Source organism: Coregonus clupeaformis, chromosome 14 (assembly GCF_020615455.1).
Source record: "Coregonus clupeaformis isolate EN_2021a chromosome 14, ASM2061545v1, whole genome shotgun sequence".
Taxonomy (NCBI): domain Eukaryota; kingdom Metazoa; phylum Chordata; class Actinopteri; order Salmoniformes; family Salmonidae; genus Coregonus; species Coregonus clupeaformis.
This window is the reverse complement of record NC_059205.1, coordinates 818529-836601: the sequence shown is the minus strand read 5'-3', so window position 1 is coordinate 836601 and position 18073 is coordinate 818529. Positions and strand designations below refer to the sequence as shown.

Here is an 18073-nt window from a genome sequence, read left to right as displayed (position 1 = left end):
TCATCCTGGGAAGGCTCCGGTGCAATCCTCCGAGTTACTCACTCCCCGCCCGGGCTCTGATAGGGATGGCAGGTGCCCAGACCGACACAGAGACGGAGCTACAGAATCTGGACAAAGAACTGTCTGGTCTGAAGGGGACCGCTGAGAGGTATCGTTTGTTAAAGCAACAGTTAGACATGAAGACAGAAGAGTTAGATATCCTCCAGGCTAAACTCCAACAGAGCTCCTTCCCCTAAGCAACAGGAGGAGCTGGAGAGGCTGCGCAGGACCATCGAGGAGTGTGAGGAGACCCTGCGCAGTAGTAAGGAGGTCCAGAAGAAGGCAGAGGAGAAGTACAAGGTGTTGGAGAACAAGATGAAGAATGCGGAGGCAGAGAGAGAGAAGGAACTGAAAGCTGCTCAACAGAAGCTAAACTCTGCTAAAACCAAGGCTGATGCGTTCAGTAAGAAACTCAAGGAGAGACAACAGGAGGCTGAGTCCCTGGTCCTAGAGTTGGAGGAGTTGAAGAGAGAGCAGTCTGGCAAGCACCACGGCAATGCGGACGCCCTCTCCGGCGTGATGCCTTCTTCGCGGCCTTTACCCGACGAGGACGTCGGTCCCGAGGGAGGGGGATGTGTGATGTCACGAGAGGCTGTGTCCTGGAGGGACGTTACATCCCCCTGAGGTGGCTGCAAACCCAGACAGCTATGGCTCCATCTGCTGGTATGGTCGGGAACTCCACCCCTCTATGGCCAATCTTCCCACGCAGCTGAAACAAATGAGGAGCTGATGAGCTGAAGGTTTGGGAAGGGAAGAGACACAGTCTCCAAGCCGGGGCTCTCTGGAGGACAAGAGTGCTGCACGTCCACTTCCATGAGGAATATAAGGATTTGGAGATACTTACCTTTGGGAAATGCTCACCTTTGGATATATGCACCTGTGGAAATACGGGAGAGACATTTGGAAGGACTTTTTGCTGGGTTGGCCACTAGCTGCAACGTGGACTACAGTAAGGCTGTGGAAAAGTTATCTGAGCGAGTGAGAATTATGATTTTGGATGTGGAAGAGACATCCCTGAACTGTTAACCCTTAAAGAGCCACAAGAGAACAGAATTTTGTTATATTTTCGTTAATTTCCCAAGACCTATAATAAAATCCTTGTTTTGTTTGAACCTTGTCTCCTTGCACTACTTGAGCAATCCCGCTGAAAGCTGTGTAGCCTCTCGTGACGTCACAGTGTAAATAGCAAATGTCTATGATCTGCGGTTCAAAAGATAAGAAGGTCCTAAAAAAAAAAATGCTTCTCTGTGACATCACAGTGATTTTCAAAACCTTCAACGAGTTTCTATCCTTGGGTTATTCCTTTTCATGGTTTTGAGTGCGAGTACGATAATAATCTCCCCATTCTTTCTAGTCCGTCCTGCAGATCATCCAGCCTCCAGTCCAGGACGCCTGTGAATTTCTGATTGGTCACCTGCTGAAAGACATGGATCAGCTGACCAAAGTGCTGGGGAAGGGAACTGATGACACTGTCACCACTGTCCACCTGATAGTCAGATCCATTCTGGAACCACCACCGACCACTCAATGTAAGGCCATTCGTTTCAAAGGGAGTTGTTTGAGTTCGGCAGCTATTCACACTCAAGCCATAAAAAGGAAACAAAACAAGGAGGTCGAGATGTAAAATATACTTTATTTAATTCCATGCTGGAAAGAATACGCAGAGTGCCGTTGTAAAGTAAAATAATAGCTTTATTGTTTATATTTTTGTATATATTTTTACATCTCGGCTTTTTCCTTTTTATGGCGTGAGTGCGAGTACCTGCTGAACTCTACTGTTTACAATTATGAAAGCTTAAAAATGCTTGGAGACTGTATAGCACACATTTACCAGCAGCCCCATCGTTGACTGTTTGTATCTTTGTTTCTAGGGCCTGCTGGCTATGATTCCCAACTGTCAACTAAAGAGGCCAGAAATGACTGGGAGACAACTGTTGCTGCTGACATCATCACTCCTCAGTTGAAGGTGAATCCCTTTGGATAACATGTTCAGTTGGCTAGTACTGTACAGCTTGATTAAAAGTACTCCTATTCCAGCTTTGACAAGGAATAAAATGACAAACGGTTTGTTGTTGTTGTGTCATCACAGCGCCTTGACCAGCAGCTGAGGGTGGTGAACGCCACCATCAGAAACGACTCCCGTGTCTCCTCTAACTTCGTCATGAGGGTGACATTTGGGGACGAGTGTCCGTTGTCCTCCCTGCCTCGGGGCTCCCAGGTCCACTGTTCAGGGGTTTGGAGCTGCAGAGAGAGGGTGTCCCTACTCGGCCTCACCCACATCGTAGAGCAGAACGACGGAAAGGACAAGCTGCCGTTACTCTGGAGGTTCCTACAGAAGGTAAACAGTCATGAAGTGTCTTTTTTGGGTTTTCGAAAACGTTCTATAAGTATGTATAATGTAGCTATGTATTATTATCATTATGAAAGCTGTGCTCTTTCTTGCTATTGTATGTGGTAAAATGTCAACAGCATATTTTCTAAACCTTGCGTGTTTGAATTAGTCCGGGACGTTTTTAAATCACATGATCGTCTGCTTTTTTCATTTGGTGATTTCACAGGAGGCGGAGTTCCGGCTGGTCAAGTTCCTTCCAGATATCCTGGCCCTACAGAAGAGTCTGGTGAAAAAGTTCCAGAACTCATCCGACCTGATGGATGACTCCATCAGAGAGTTCATCGAAAGACAGTCAGGTAACTGCATCATAACAATCCATCCTTGGTACTATGCAACATAGTTACCAGCCGAGTTATTGCCGATTTGCCAATTTGATATAGATTTCTTAAAAAAAAAAGAATTTAGTGATTTCATTTTTGTTCTCAATCAATTTTCTCTTCTAACAGCACCAATGAGATTGTGGTACGAGAAGCGAGTCCAGATCTTCCTGAACACATGGAACCTGCTCAGAGTCTCTGTAGCCACCAGTGAGTTACCCTGTCCTCTATAAAACATGGCAGGTTGCCCATACGAACAGAACTAATAGTCAAAAACAAGAATCTACTGTTTAGTGTGTGGTTTGACAGCTCCTGTCTGTGAATCATGAACGTTGTCATTGTGTGTGTGTGTGTGTGTGTGTGTGTGTGTGTGTGTGTGTATTTGGATGGATGTGCAGATGAGATAAAGATCCCAGAGGACTTCTGGAGGGAGGATTTGGACCTGGACAGTGACCTCCAGTACCTCCTGCCGCGGCGCCAGGGTCCAGGCTTGTGTTCCACGGCTCTGCTCAGCCACCTGGTGGCCCTGCACAATGATCTGCTGCACGCTGTGGACCGCCACACTGGGGAGGACACCAGGTACACTAATGAAGAATGAGAGATGGTTCCACCGAAAACTTACTTAAAGGGACATTTTTTTAATGGCCATGTACTCTTATACACCCCTCGGAGCCTGGTTCCTCTCTAGGTTTCTTCATAGGTTCCTGCCTTTCTAGGGAGTTATTCCTAGTGCTTCTACATCTGCATTGCTTGCTGTTTGGGGTTTTAGGCTGGGTTTCTGTATAGCACTTTGTGACATCTGCTGATGTAAAAAGGGCTTTATAAATACATTTGATTTGATTTTGATTTGATTTTTACTCAAATATTGTTAGGATTTTGTTAATTTGTTCAAATGACCATTTGCATCACCACAGTTTTTGCTCTGTACTGAAAAGTGCTCTATTTTGAAAGATGGACCGCTGACATGCAAAACAAATTGGGGATTGTATTAACAGTGGACTAATGAACAAAATATGAAAAAAGCAATTAATAAAGCAATAACGCACAGTATAAAATAAATGTGTTTTAAAGCCTGTTGACTGAATAGGTGGTTTGCTTTCTGTACCGTCTCTGCTCCAACAGCTACAAGGTGAGCCTGTCAGAGCTGACAGAGCTGCATGTGATCCGCTATGAGCTGGAGAAGGACCTGCTGCCCCTGGTGCTGTCCAACTGCCAGTACAGCCTGGAGCGAGGCAAGGAGACCCTGTCTCAGTACGACCTGCCCAAGATCCAGCAGCAGGTCCTCACCCGCTTCCTGCAGGGCAAGCCTCTCATCACACTGACTGTGAGTCCATGGCCTGGTTCCATTTTCAGTCCCTAGTCACTTTCCATAGTTCCTACCCCATTCAGTGTTCGCAGATCTGAATGGAACGTTGTACTATAGTTGAAGGTAATATGGCACTCACTGACTGAACCAATGTGTTGACTTTCAGGGAATCCCGACTCTGGTCACCAGACACGAGAGAGATTATGATACCATTTTCAAAATGGTGAAAGGATATGTGTCTCAGGCAAGTCGTTCTTCATCATCAAACTAGTTTTTTTGTTTATACTCTAATATGGCATGTGATTATTCACTTTAACTTCACAAAAAAAAGATTAAATGTTGTTGTTTCTTCTAGGAGCATCTTCCGTCCCTGACCCTCACAGCCCTGTCCAGGGATCTGCAGTCGTACAGCGAGGTGTGTGAGGCCCTGAAGGCCGTGGAGCTGGCTCTGGGCTTCCTGTCCATGACTGGGGGAAATTCCCAGATGCCCCTGGTCCACTACCTGGAGGACATGCTGAAGATGGGCGAGCAGACAGACCCTCACATCTTAATGGTGAAAGTCATGAAACACATGATTTGGTTGGTCAATGTCAACTTAAACTGAGACTCAGCGACATGATGTTGTCACGAGCAGCACTGCGGAGACATTGAGATGAACGTGACGCAATACTTGCGCCTCACACAGTCACACAGAGTCTCTGTGCGTGTGCACGGCCGTCCGCTTTTCACGCTGCTACAACGTGAACCAAAACAGCAGAGAAGTTTAGCCTCGCTCTTCCAACGCTCTTTAGTTGTTTAGAAATCAACCAGATATTGCTGTTTATCGCTAATTCTACCTTAAATGCAAGTGGTGAATTGTTTTCAGTGTTCCAGTTAAGTGTCATTGTGGCCCAGTAACGTGTTTTCTATGCGGGCCCCATTTCTGTAGGCTCTGAGCAGGTGCAGTCTGAAGCACTGTGTGGCTCTGTGGCAGCTCCTGTCTTCCCTCAAATCAGAGAATATGCTGAAGAGTGTGAAGAGGGTAAGACACGTTCAGACCAACCAACAGCTTATCGCACATCACGAGATACAGTGCATGACACGATCATCCACAAAATAACATGTCATTGTGTGAGCTCTTCTGAGAGACGGTTCAATGTTTTTTTTTAAAACCCCAAAACGTATTACATTGTAAATTTAAAAAGTTAGAATTCGCACAGCTGAGAGAGCGAAAGCTCTGAGTTTCCCCCCCTCTCTCTCTCCTCTTCAAGGACCCTTTCTCTGGGGTGTCAGCTGAGTACCAGCAGCCCCTGACGGAGGAACAGAAGAGGCTGCTCCAGGGCTTCATCTCCAGGGGTCACGTTGACACCTGGCTGCTGGAGATGCACGAGTTCCTCCTGCTGAACCTGGGGAAACCACATGTCTCAGACACCTACGGACCAGGCTGGAGGTGAGGTCAAATGGCAGCCATGGAGGAACTCTGGGTCGAATCATAGGTTCCAAACCATGCAATGATATTCACTTGTTGTAACTCTTTAAAGGGATAGTTCACTTTTCTAGTGTGGCTTGTATTCCACTTGGGGTGTGTTGTTTCATCGAAACCGTAAAAAAAATATATATATTAGCTGTTTTTTTTTAGCACTGTCCAGAATAATGTGTCTTAACATTTTTTTGAAGTATGTAGCAATCATAGAAATAAGAATGAATAGAACGGCCTTGGAAGCTTTAACCCTGGCAATTGACTGGTAAACTCATGGGTATACTCGCAATGGCTGTCTGGTATTGTGATGCGATAATTTGGGTATTTTGGAATGTTCTATCAACTGATGCTGGATTGCCATGGTAATGTAGAATGTTAATTCAAATGATGCTAACTGATGTGGCTCATGCAATGGAATGAATTCTTTGTAATTTAAGCAATAAGGCACAGTGTTGTATCATGAATATAATCACAGGTAAGTGACGGCCCGACGCGATAGCTTTTATAAAACTGTTACCAACATATTAAAAATAACAATGAATTACATATTTTCATGAATTTTATTTTGATAAGTCAAGTCATACAATTTCATTCTTCCACCAGAAGATATAGTCCGGACAAAAATCTGGTTGTTAATTATTTTAGTCATGTTGCTACAGACGCGACCCAGTCGTTCATTATTTTTTTGCGTAGTTGCTATACAAAAAGGACTGGTCGTCCATTCTAAACAAAATGGTTGCTATGCAGGCTGGATAACGTTCTTGTCACGTTGAATATTGAACCTGGAATGACAGTACACTAGCTGCATTTTCCTGTGTTTGAGCTGTTGTCCTATTGGTGTTTACTTGGATAACATTGTTTCCGAGGTTGAACAGTTAGACAGCGAGGCTTATATTAATCCTTAAGAGTCAATCTAAGTAACATAATACAAAAATCCCCATCAAATCCGTCTGTTTAAACTAGAGATATCCGTTTTTTTGCATGGGCTGTGTCTCAATCCACCGCATCTTCGGTGGAAGGTGGTCGAGCTACAGCGGTGTTTGTCAGACCACGAGACATCCCGAAAATCGGTTTTCTCACGAAAACGTCTGTAGCGTCCGAATGGTTATGACCACTCAATGGAAAGGGGAGATTCTCACGAACACGATGGTGTTCTCCGTTTAGCTCTGTGACCCCCATAAGTGTCACAGGATTCCTCTCAAGGTAACCTGTACAAACAAATGGAAGTATGGAGGTAGTTTTGTGCCAACAAAAATAAGGGGTTAAATATGTGTTTGAAAATGTTTTAGAGTTCCTGAGCTGTCTTATATCCACTAGATACAGGACAGACGCTTCAAAACCTTATTCCTTGTGATAAATTTTTGGACTGTCTTTTTTTGCCATTTATATGAATGTGTTATTCAATACATTTCTATGGGCTATAGCAGTGAAGCCCAAATTCAATATTTAATTTTTAAAAAATATACCTAAAGGGGTCCTAAAATTCTAAATCAAACCGCTTAATGATCCATGGTATGACTGTCTTAAAACAATTCCATATGTTTGCTTAGTACCCCCCCCCCCAACCCAACTGCTTAGACTTCTAGAGGTTAACTCCCGCTGTACCAAACTAAATGCTAGGCAGGAAGCAAGGGGAGTTGAGATAAATACAAGAGATGATTGGGACAGCAACATGAACATGATATTCTTATGGAAGCGCAGTGAACATTTTCAGATGGAACTGTTAGCAGGCATAGGTGTATATACAGTGAGGGAAAAAAGTATTTGATCCCCTGCTGATTTTGTATGTTTGCCCACTGACAAAGACATGATCAATCTATAATTTTAATGGTAGGTTTATTTGAACAGTGAGAGACAGAATAACAACAACAAAATCCAGAAAAACGCATGTCAAAAATGTTATAAATTGATTTGCATTTTAATAAGGGAAATAAGTATTTGACCCCCTCTCAATCAGAAAGATTTCTGGCTCCCAGGTGTCTTTTATACAGGTAACGAGCTGAGATTAGGAGCACACTCTTAAAGGGAGTGCTCCTAATCTCAGTTTGTTACCTGTATAAAATACACCTGACCACAGAAGCAATCAATCAATCAGATTCCAAACTCTCCACAATGGCCAAGACCAAAGAGCTCTCCAAGGATGTCAGGGACAAGATTGTAGACCTACACAAGGCTGGAATGGGCTACAAGACCATCGCCAAGCAGCTTGGTGAGAAGGTGACAACAGTTGGTGCGATTATTCGCATATGGAAGAAACACAAAATAACTGTCAATCTCCCTCGGCCTGGGGCTCCATGCAAGATCTCACCTCGTGGAGTTGCAATGATCATGAGAATGGTTAGGAATCAGCCCAGAACTACATGGGAGGATCTTGTCAATGATCTCAAGGCAGCTGGGACCATAGTCACCAAGAAAACAATTGGTAACACACTGTGCCGTGAAAGACTGAAATCCTGCAGCGCCCGCAAGGTCCCACTGCTCAAGAAAGCACATATACAGGCCCGTCTGAAGTTTGCCAATGAACATCTGATTGATTCAGAGGAGAACTGGGTGAAAGTGTTGTGGTCAGATGAGACCAAAATCGAGCCCTTTGGCATCAACTCAACTCGCCGTGTTTGGAGGAGGAGGAATGCTGCCTATGACCCCAAGAACACCATCCCCACCGTCAAAAATGGAGGTGGAAACATTATGCTTTGGGGGTGTTTTTCTGATAAGGGGACAGGACAACTTCACCGCATCAAAGGGACGATGGACGGGGCCATGTACCGTCAAATATTGGGTGAGAACCTCCTTCCCTCAGCCAGGGCATTGAAAATGGGTCGTGGATGGGTATTCCAGCATGACAATGACACAAAACACACGGCCAAGGCAACAAAGGAGTGGCTCAAGAAGAAGCACATTAAGGTCCTGGAGTGGCCTAGCCAGTCTCCAGAACCTTAATCCCATAGAAAATCTGTGGAGGGAGCTGAAGGTTCAAGTTGCCAAACGTCAGCCTCGAAACCTTAATGACTTGGAGAAGATCTGCAAAGAGGAGTGGGACAAAATCCCTCCTGAGATGTGTGCAAACCTGGAGGCCAACTACAAGAAACATCTGACCTCTTTGATTGCCAATAAGGGTTTTGCCACCAAGTACTAAGTCATGTTTTGCAGAGGGGTCAAATACTTATTTCCCTCATTAAAATGCAAATCAATTGATAACATTTTTGACATGCGTTTTTCTGGATTTTTTTGTTGTTATTCTGTCTCTCACTGTTCAAATAAACCTACCATTAAAATTATAAACTGATCATGTCTTTGTCAGTGGGCAAACGTACAAAATCAGCAGGGGATCAAATACTTTTTTCCCTCACTGTACAGGCGAAAGAAACGCACACCTGTTTAGGAGAGGTGCTGGCTAGCGGAGTAGAACACCTGTTTAGGGGAGGTGCTGGCTAACAGAGTAGAACACCTGTTTAGGGGAGGTGCTGGCTAGCAGAGTAGAACACCTGTTTAGGAGAGGTGCTGGCTAGCAGAGTAGAACACCTGTTTAGGAGAGGTGCTGGCTAACAGAGTAGAACACCTGTTTAGGAGAGGTGCTGGCTAACAGAGTAGAACACCTGTTTAGGAGAGGTGCTGGCTAACAGAGTAGAACACCTGTTTAGGAGAGGTGCTGGCTAACAGAGTAGAACACCTGTTTAGGAGAGGTGCTGGCTAACAGAGTAGAACACCTGTTTAGGAGAGGTGCTGGCTAGCAGAGTAGAACACCTGTTTAGGAGAGGTGCTGGCTAGCAGAGTAGAACACCTGTTTAGGAGAGGTGCTGGCTAGCGGAGTAGAACAGCTGTTTAGGAGAGGTGCTGGCTAGCGGAGTAGAACACCTGTTTAGGAGAGGTGCTGGCTAACAGAGTAGAACACCTGTTTAGGAGAGGTGCTGGCTAGCGGAGTAGAACACCTGTTTAGGGGAGGTGCTGGCTAACAGAGTAGAACACCTGTTTAGGAGAGGTGCTGGCTAACAGAGTAGAACACCTGTTTAGGAGAGGTGCTGGCTAACAGAGTAGAACACCTGTTTAGGAGAGGTGCTGGCTAACAGAGTAGAACACCTGTTTAGGAGAGGTGCTGGCTAACAGAGTAGAACACCTGTTTAGGAGAGGTGCTGGCTAACAGAGTAGAACACCTGTTTAGGAGAGGTGCTGGCTAACAGAGTAGAACACCTGTTTAGGAGAGGTGCTGGCTAACGGAATAGAACACCTGTTTAGGAGAGGTGCTGGCTAGCGGAGTAGAACACCTGTTTAGGAGAGGTGCTGGCTAGCGGAGTAGAACACCTGTTTAGGAGAGGTGCTGGCTAGCGGAGTAGAACACCTGTTTAGGAGAGGTGCTGGCTAACAGAGTAGAACACCTGTTTAGGGGAGGTGCTGGCTAGCGGAGTAGAACACCTGTTTAGGAGAGGTGCTGGCTAGCGGAGTAGAACACCTGTTTAGGGGAGGTGCTGGCTAGAGGAGTAGAACACCTGTTTAGGAGAGGTGCTGGCTAACAGAGTAGAACACCTGTTTAGGAGAGGTGCTGGCTAACAGAGTAGAACACCTGTTTAGGAGAGGTGCTGGCTAGAGGAGTAGAACACCTGTTTAGGAGAGGTGCTGGCTAACAGAGTAGAACACCTGTTTAGGAGAGGTGCTGGCTAACAGAGTAGAACACCTGTTTAGGAGAGGTGCTGGCTAGCGGAGTAGAACACCTGTTTAGGAGAGGTGCTGGCTAGAGGAGTAGAACACCTGTTTAGGAGAGGTGCTGGCTAACGGAGTAGAACACCTGTTTAGGAGAGGTGCTGGCTAGCGGAGTAGAACACCTGTTTAGGGGAGGTGCTGGCTAGCAGAGTAGAACACCTGTTTAGGGGAGGTGCTGGCTAACGGAGTAGAACACCTGTTTAGGAGAGGTGCTGGCTAGCGGAGTAGAACACCTGTTTAGGAGAGGTGCTGGCTAGCGGAGTAGAACACCTGTTTAGGAGAGGTGCTGGCTAGCGGAGTAGAACACCTGTTTAGGAGAGGTGCTGGCTAGCGGAGTAGAACACCTGTTTAGGAGAGGTGCTGGCTAGCGGAGTAGAACACCTGTTTAGGAGAGGTGCTGGCTAGCGGAGTAGAACACCTGTTTAGGAGAGGTGCTGGCTAGCGGAGTAGAACACCTGTTTAGGAGAGGTGCTGGCTAGCGGAGTAGAACACCTGTTTAGGAGAGGTGCTGGCTAGCAGAGTAGAACACCTGTTTAGGAGAGGTGCTGGCTAGCGGAGTAGAACACCTGTTTAGGAGAGGTGCTGGCTAGCGGAGTAGAACAACTGTTTAGGAGAGGTGCTGGCTAGCAGAGTAGAACACCTGTTTAGGGGAGGTGCTGGCTAACAGAGTAGAACACCTGTTTAGGAGAGGTGCTGGGTAACGGAGTAGAACACCTGTTTAGGAGAGGTGCTGGCTAGCGGAGTAGAACACCTGTTTAGGAGAGGTGCTGGCTAGCGGAGTAGAACACCTGTTTAGGAGAGGTGCTGGCTAGCGGAGTAGAACACCTGTTTAGGAGAGGTGCTGGCTAGCAGAGTAGAACACCTGTTTAGGAGAGGTGCTGGCTAGCAGAGTAGAACACCTGTTTAGGAGAGGTGCTGGCTAGCGGAGTAGAACACCTGTTTAGGAGAGGTGCTGACTAGCAGAGTAGAACACCTGTTTAGGAGAGGTGCTGGCTAGCGGAGTAGAACACCTGTTTAGGAGAGGTGCTGGCTAGCGGAGTAGAACACCTGTTTAGGAGAGGTGCTGGCTAGCGGAGTAGAACACCTGTTTAGGAGAGGTGCTGGCTAGAGGAGTAGAACACTTGAAAAAGAAAAGGAAAGCCTCACTCTATGAGCTCAGATGAAATAATATCCTAATAACCAACGTTTCGACAGACAAGCTGTCTTCCTCAGGGTATAATGACAAACACTGCGGGTCACTGGTTTATATAGTGTCAAAGGACACACACACACAGGTGTCTGTAATCATGGCCGGGTGTGAAAACGTTGGTTATCAGGTTATTAAATGATTGCATCTGAGCTCCTAGAGTGTGCAGCTCTCCTTTTCTTTTTCAAGCAGGTATAGGTGTGTCTGTGACGGCCAATACAGCACAGCTTGGAACGCTGCTCGTCCACTCAGCATCCAGGATCCAAATGACCAGTTTTTGTCAGTTGAGTTGAGTCGACTCAATAAATCACAGAACAGATTGAAGGTTACACTTACTGCTTTTACTTCCTGGCAGTCCACCCATTATGCCATTATTGACTTGAATGGAGACGCCCTTTCAATTCATTCTTATTTCTATGGTAGCAATGCTAGTAGAAACAGCTTGCATCACCAGCTAAATAACCTTTTTTTTTTTTTCGTTTTTTTTTTTTGAAGGAAGCGACAACACCCAAGGAAAATTGAAAATAAGCTAAAACTTCATAAAGTTAACTATCACTCAAATTTTCAAAAAAAGGGGAAATGTGGATTATTTTGTGCATGTATGCATTAGTCTAATGGCCCTAAGCCCTAAACAATATAATTGAGGTCTGAAATCACAAGACTTTTCCTCTCTCTCTCTCTCTCTCTCATTCTACCTTTGTTAGTGTCAAAGAGACGTTGGCTGCATACATGGACCGCAAAGAAGTAGAAGTCCTGCCGGACGTGGAGGCCTCCTTCCCGGACGAGATACTCCTCTCACAGATTGTAGAGACCTGGAAATTTACTGTGACTGCCCAACAGGAATGGATGATGTAATGTGATCAACCGGCCATCTGAATGTAAAGGGCTACTACAAACCGTAGATAATCAGGGAAATGTTAGAATAGATCACAGGAGTGGCCCTCTCGTCACCCGATTTGTTGTTAGCCTTAAGTGATAGCACAGTACAGGATGTGTCCCACTGACACTCCAGACGTGGACAGAGCATATTTATATGGTAAATGTGAAGAATCATGCCTTTCTCCATGCAAAAACTGCTTTGAATGTGATTTTCCCAGACTGTTAAAAGAAACTGTTTTTACAGAATATTTTTTATGTTCATTTTTGGGGGAAATATAGTTTACTTTGAGATTCTATTCAAACTTTTCTATAATTTTTTTTGATGCAGTTTAAAATTGTTTATCATACTTTTATGTTCTCTTTTTTACCTTGTTTTTTTTAAAATAGGTTTACATCTTCAGACTGTTGTTGGTTGGTGTTTCTTCCAAGTTAATCTATCCTGACACCATTGACTTTAGATCAGTAGGCGCTATCGGTCTAATTTGCAGCCTTGTTAGTGAAATGCATGACATTCGAATTGTATCTGGTTGAGAATTCGGTATATAGCCTCATCTCTAAAAAGATAACTTGAGTTTTTTGTTCTGATTGAATGTGAGTAGATTCTTTGCTTTGTCTTAAATCATTTGTCCAAATCATTGCATCTTGAAATAAAGGGGCTGGAGCCATCATCGCACTCTGAGATGCCATTAAATCATGGCTATCCTTCACTGTTTTCCGCCACTCTAAATGATGTGCAGTTATCCTGCTGATATCAGGTGAAAAAGCTACTCTAAAACTAAAGTTAAAATGTTAAAAGTTCAAATTAAATGTTGAGTGCAAATGATTATCACTTCGTTCATCAAATTTGTTTGGTCAAAATTAAGTTAATCTTAACTGAATGAACATTTACCCTTTAATGTATTCAGTCCAGTTTGGATCATAAAAACATATTTACGTCATTTAGCAGACGCTCTTATCCAGAGCGACTTACAGGAGCAATTAGGGTTAAGTGCCTTGCTTAAGGGCACATCGACAGATTTTTCACCTAGTCGGCTCGGGGATTAGAACCAGCGACCTTTCGGTTACTGGCACAACGCTCTTACCCACTAAGCTACCTGCCACCCCTATGTATCATGGACACATTCATCCAAAACACAATCAATATTGCTTTCGCTTTAGGGCCTAATGAATGTATTTAAATTAACTGATTTCCTTATGAACTGTAACTCTGTAAAATATTTTAAATCGTTGCATGTTGCGTCTAAATATATTGAAAAATATAGTGAAAGCAATCTTGATTGTGTTTTGGATGAATTTGTCCATGATAAGTTTTTATGATCTAAACTGGACTGAATACATTAAAGGGTAAATAAATGTTCATTCAGTTAAGATTATGTAAATATGTTTTTATGATCCAAACTGGACTGAACACATTAAAAAGGGTAAATAAGTGTTCATTCAGTTAAGATTATGTAAATATGTTTTTATGATCCAAACTGGACTGAATACATTAAAGGGTAAATAATCTTAACTGAATGAACATTTATGTAAATATGTTTTTATGATCCAAACTGGACTGAATACATTAAAGGGTAAATAAATGTTCATTCAGTTAAGATTATGTAAATATGTTTTTATGATCCAAACTGGACTGAATACATTAAAAGGGTAAATAAATGTTCATTCAGTTAAGATTATGTAAATATGTTTTTATGATCCAAACTGGACTGCATACATTAAAGGGTAAATAAATGTTCTTTCAGTTAAGATTATGTAAATATGTTTTTATGATCCAAACTGGACTGAATACATTAAAGGGTAATTATTCATCATCCATTTTTATGATTAAGTTACATTTTGACCCAAACATACATTTGAACTTACCCTTTTAAAAACAAAAAGTGATAGGGTTTCCATTTAATTTGAACTTGATAAAATGTCCCAGTTCTTCCATGGCCTGCATACTCAGACATGTCACCCATTGAGCATGTTTGGGATGCTCTGGATCGACAGTGCGTTCCAGGTCCCGCCAATATCCAGCAACTTCGCACAGCCATTGAAGAGGAGTGGAACAACATTCCACAGGCCACGATCAACTCTATGCGAAGGAGATGTTTTGCGCTGCATGAGGCAAATGGTGGTCACACCAGATACTGACTGGTTTACTGATCCACACCCTACCTTTTTTTTAAGGTATCTGTGACCAACAGATGCATATCTGTAGTCCCAGTCATGTGAAATCCATAGATTAGGGCCTAATGAATTTATTTCAATTAACTTATTTCCTTATATGAACTGTAACTCAGTGAAATCTTAGAAATGGTTGCGTTTAAAAATACTGAACAAAAATATAATCTACGGATTTCACATGACTGGGAATACAGATGTGCATCTGTTGGTCACAGATACCGTTAAATAAGGTAGGGGTGTGGATCAGAAAACCAGTCAGTATCTGGTGTGACCACCATTTGCCTCATGCAGCGCGACACATAACCCACTGACGTCTGTTACGACGTCTGTCAGGTCAAAACCCTGGTGAGGACAACGAGCACGCAGATGAGCTTCCCTGAGACCGTTTCTGACAGTTTGTGCAGAAATTCTAAGGTTCAAACCCACAGTTTCATCAGCTGTCTGGGTGGCTGGTCTCAGATGATCCCGCAGGTGAAGAAGCCAGATGTGGAGGTCCTGAGCTGGCGTGGTTAAACGTGGTCTGCGGTTGTGCGGCCAATTAGACGTACTGCCAAATTCTCTAAAACGACGTTGATGGTGGCTTATGGTAGAGAAATGAACATTAAATTATCTGGCAACAGCTCTGGTTGACATTCCTGCAGTCAGCATGCCAATTGCACGCTCCCTCAAAACTTTAGACATCTGTGGCATTGTGTTGTTTGACAAAACTGCACATTTTAGAGTGGCCTTTTATTGTCCCCAGCACAAGGTGCACCTATGTAATGATCATGCTGCTTTAATCAGCTTCTTGATATGCCACACCTGTCAGGTGGATGGATTATCTTGGCAAAGGAGAAATGCTCAATAACATGGATGTAAACAAATTTGTGCACAAAATTTGAGAAATAATTTCTGGGATCTTTTATTTCAGCTCATGGAACATCGGAATCAACATTTTATGTTTATATTTTGGTTCAGTATATAACTCATGTTCACACTGCATCAAACATTTTTACAACAGAGCAAAATACAAAATGTACACATTACATAACACTACACATATTAGCTAACCCTACAGTGAGAGTTTGTGCGACAATAACAGCAAAAACCACAAGGCTGTCTCGGCTGATTATTGATAATATTCCAGATATGTCCAACGGCACACACCTAAAACTCCCAACGACAGCCCAATGTAGCGTTGCACTGTGGTGGCATAAATATGGATAGCTTTTGCCGTTCATGAACATTGCTGGAGAAGTGTTCACCAATATTTTTTATAGCTCTGAATATTTTTTTTTGTTGCATTTGATGATTACAAGCAGCACTAAAAAAAGGTACATATGATGTGATGCAGACCTGCCAACCTTAAATCATTTTTAGGAGTACCACTACACCCCCGGCTGCCCTGCAGACCCCACGACAGCGCACGAGCGACACCCACACTGCTCAAATCATTGGCAAATGCATTTTTTTCTTTGCAGAAGACTGCTTCAGTAGGAATGGTAGGGTACAGACGTATGGGTTCTTGGTAATTAGCTGCTCTTCAGTAGCTAACTGGAAATGTTTAAAATGTACAAATCAGGCTAGGTTCTTCTGACAATGTGGTGCTGATGTAGGCCTATGGTTGGGTAGAAAGGAGGTCCGGGAGGGGGCAGTCAACATTTTTGAGAAAAAAAAACGAACTGCCACTTCCTGAAACCTAGAGTCTTAAATTATATCAAACAACGTAGCCAACACAGTTTGATCCTAAATTAAATTGAGGTGGTCTCAATGACGCTTACATTTTTCTAGGTTAAATTTAGGAGTAATGACTATTTTAATTAATAGGTGTCTTAATGTGAATAGTCTTGTGAAAATGTAAACTGGCTTAATTTTGTTCGGGGAAAACATTCGGAATAATTAAATTACTGAATGCAATGTAGTAGTTTAGCTTACTGTAGGCTATTTGAAATATGAAACAACTGAACTAGGGCTATATTAACTTGTTTCACCTAATCCATCAAGTTACATATCTAGGATTCACAGTGGCTTAAGAAAGTATCCACACCCCTTGCATTTTTCAACATTTTGTTGTTACAACCTGAATTTAAAATATATTAAATTGCGATTGTGTCACTGGCCTACACACAATACCCCATAATGTCAAAGTGGAATTATGTTAGACATTTTTACAAATTAATAAAAAAAAATGAAAAGCTGAAATGTCTTGAGTCAATAAGTATTCAACCCCTTTTGTTATTGCAAGCCTGAATAAATGCAGGAGTAAAAATGTGCTTAACAAGTAGCATGGACTGACTATGTGCAATGAGTGTTTAACATGATCTTTGAATGACTACCTCATCTCTGTACCCAACACATACAATCATCTGTAAGGTCCCTCATTCAAGCAGTGAATTTCAAACAGATTCAACCACAAAGACCAGGGAGGTTTTCCAATGCCTCAAATATGGGCACCTATTGGTAGATGCGCAAAACCCCCAAAAAGCAGACATTGAATATCCCTTTGAGCATGGTGAAGTTATTAATTACACACTGGATGGTGTATCAATACACCCAGTTACTACAAAGATACAGGCGTCCTTCCTAACTCAGTTGCCAGAGGAAACTGCTCAGGGATTTCACCATGAGGCCAATGGTGACTTTAAAACAGTTACAGAGTTTAATGGCTGTGATAGGAGAAAACTAATTGACAGAGTGAAAAGAAGGAAGCCTGTACTGAATACAAATATTCCAAAACATGCATCCTGTTTTCAATAAGGCACTGAAGTAAAACTGCAACGAAGAAAATGGCCAAGAAATTAACTTTATATCCTGAATACAAAGCGTTATGTTTGGGGTAAATCCAACAACACATCACTAAGTACCACTCTTCATATTTTCAAGAATGGTGGTGGCTGCATCATGTTATGGGTGTGCTTACATTTTAGTCATTTAGCAGACACTCTTATCCAGAGCGACTTACAGTTAAGTGAGTGCATACATTTTTCATACTGCTTGTCATCGGCAAGGACTAGGGAGTTTATGATAAAAAGTAATGGAATAGAGCTAAGCACAGGCAAAAATCCTAGAGGAAAACCTGGTTGTCTGCTTTCCAACAGACACTGGGAGACAAATTCACCTTTCAGCAGGACAATAACCTAAAACACAAAGCCAAATATACACGAGATGCTTACCAAGACTACATTGTCAGAGTTTTGTCTTAAAAATCGGCTTGAAAATCTATAGGAAGACTTGAAAATGGCTGTCTAGCAATGATCAACAACCAACTTGACAGAGCTTGAATAGTTTTTTAAAGAATCAATGGGAAAATATTGTACAATCCAAATGTGGGAAGCTCCGAGACTTATCCAGAAAGACACACAGCTGTAATCACTGCCAAAGGTGATTCTAACATGCATTGACTCAGGGGTGTGAATACTTATATAAATTAGATATTTCTGTATTTCATTTTCAATACATTTGCAAGAATTTTGAAATAAATGTTTTGAAACTTTGGCAAAGCATCAAGTCTATTTAACTTAGTGCACCATGTTCATAACAGATTCTAGTTTTGGTAAAACATTTTTTTAGATCAGATGTTTCATCGATGAGAAAAATAGTCGGCCCAGTTTGACCTAGTTCCATCTTCTCCCACTGACGCGACTGGACTTCC

The 18073-nt window shown here is 43.0% G+C and overlaps 1 protein-coding gene across 1 annotated transcript in view; it reads left to right on the top strand.

Annotated features, from left to right (window-relative positions):
* The window catches only part of LOC121580589 (E3 ubiquitin-protein ligase rnf213-alpha-like), a 55841-nt gene extending 42889 nt beyond the window's left edge, over positions 1-12952 (top strand). The window contains exons 50-61 of the mRNA XM_041895550.2: positions 1394-1568; positions 1911-2005; positions 2129-2377; positions 2598-2727; positions 2878-2958; positions 3147-3327; positions 3871-4072; positions 4221-4298; positions 4410-4607; positions 4983-5075; positions 5305-5483; positions 12099-12952. Coding sequence (XP_041751484.2) covers positions 1394-1568; positions 1911-2005; positions 2129-2377; positions 2598-2727; positions 2878-2958; positions 3147-3327; positions 3871-4072; positions 4221-4298; positions 4410-4607; positions 4983-5075; positions 5305-5483; positions 12099-12249 — 1812 coding nt within the window. The 3' untranslated portion in view covers positions 12250-12952. The remainder of the gene's footprint in view (positions 1-1393; positions 1569-1910; positions 2006-2128; positions 2378-2597; positions 2728-2877; positions 2959-3146; positions 3328-3870; positions 4073-4220; positions 4299-4409; positions 4608-4982; positions 5076-5304; positions 5484-12098) is intronic.
* The last annotated feature ends 5121 nt before the right edge of the window (positions 12953-18073 follow it).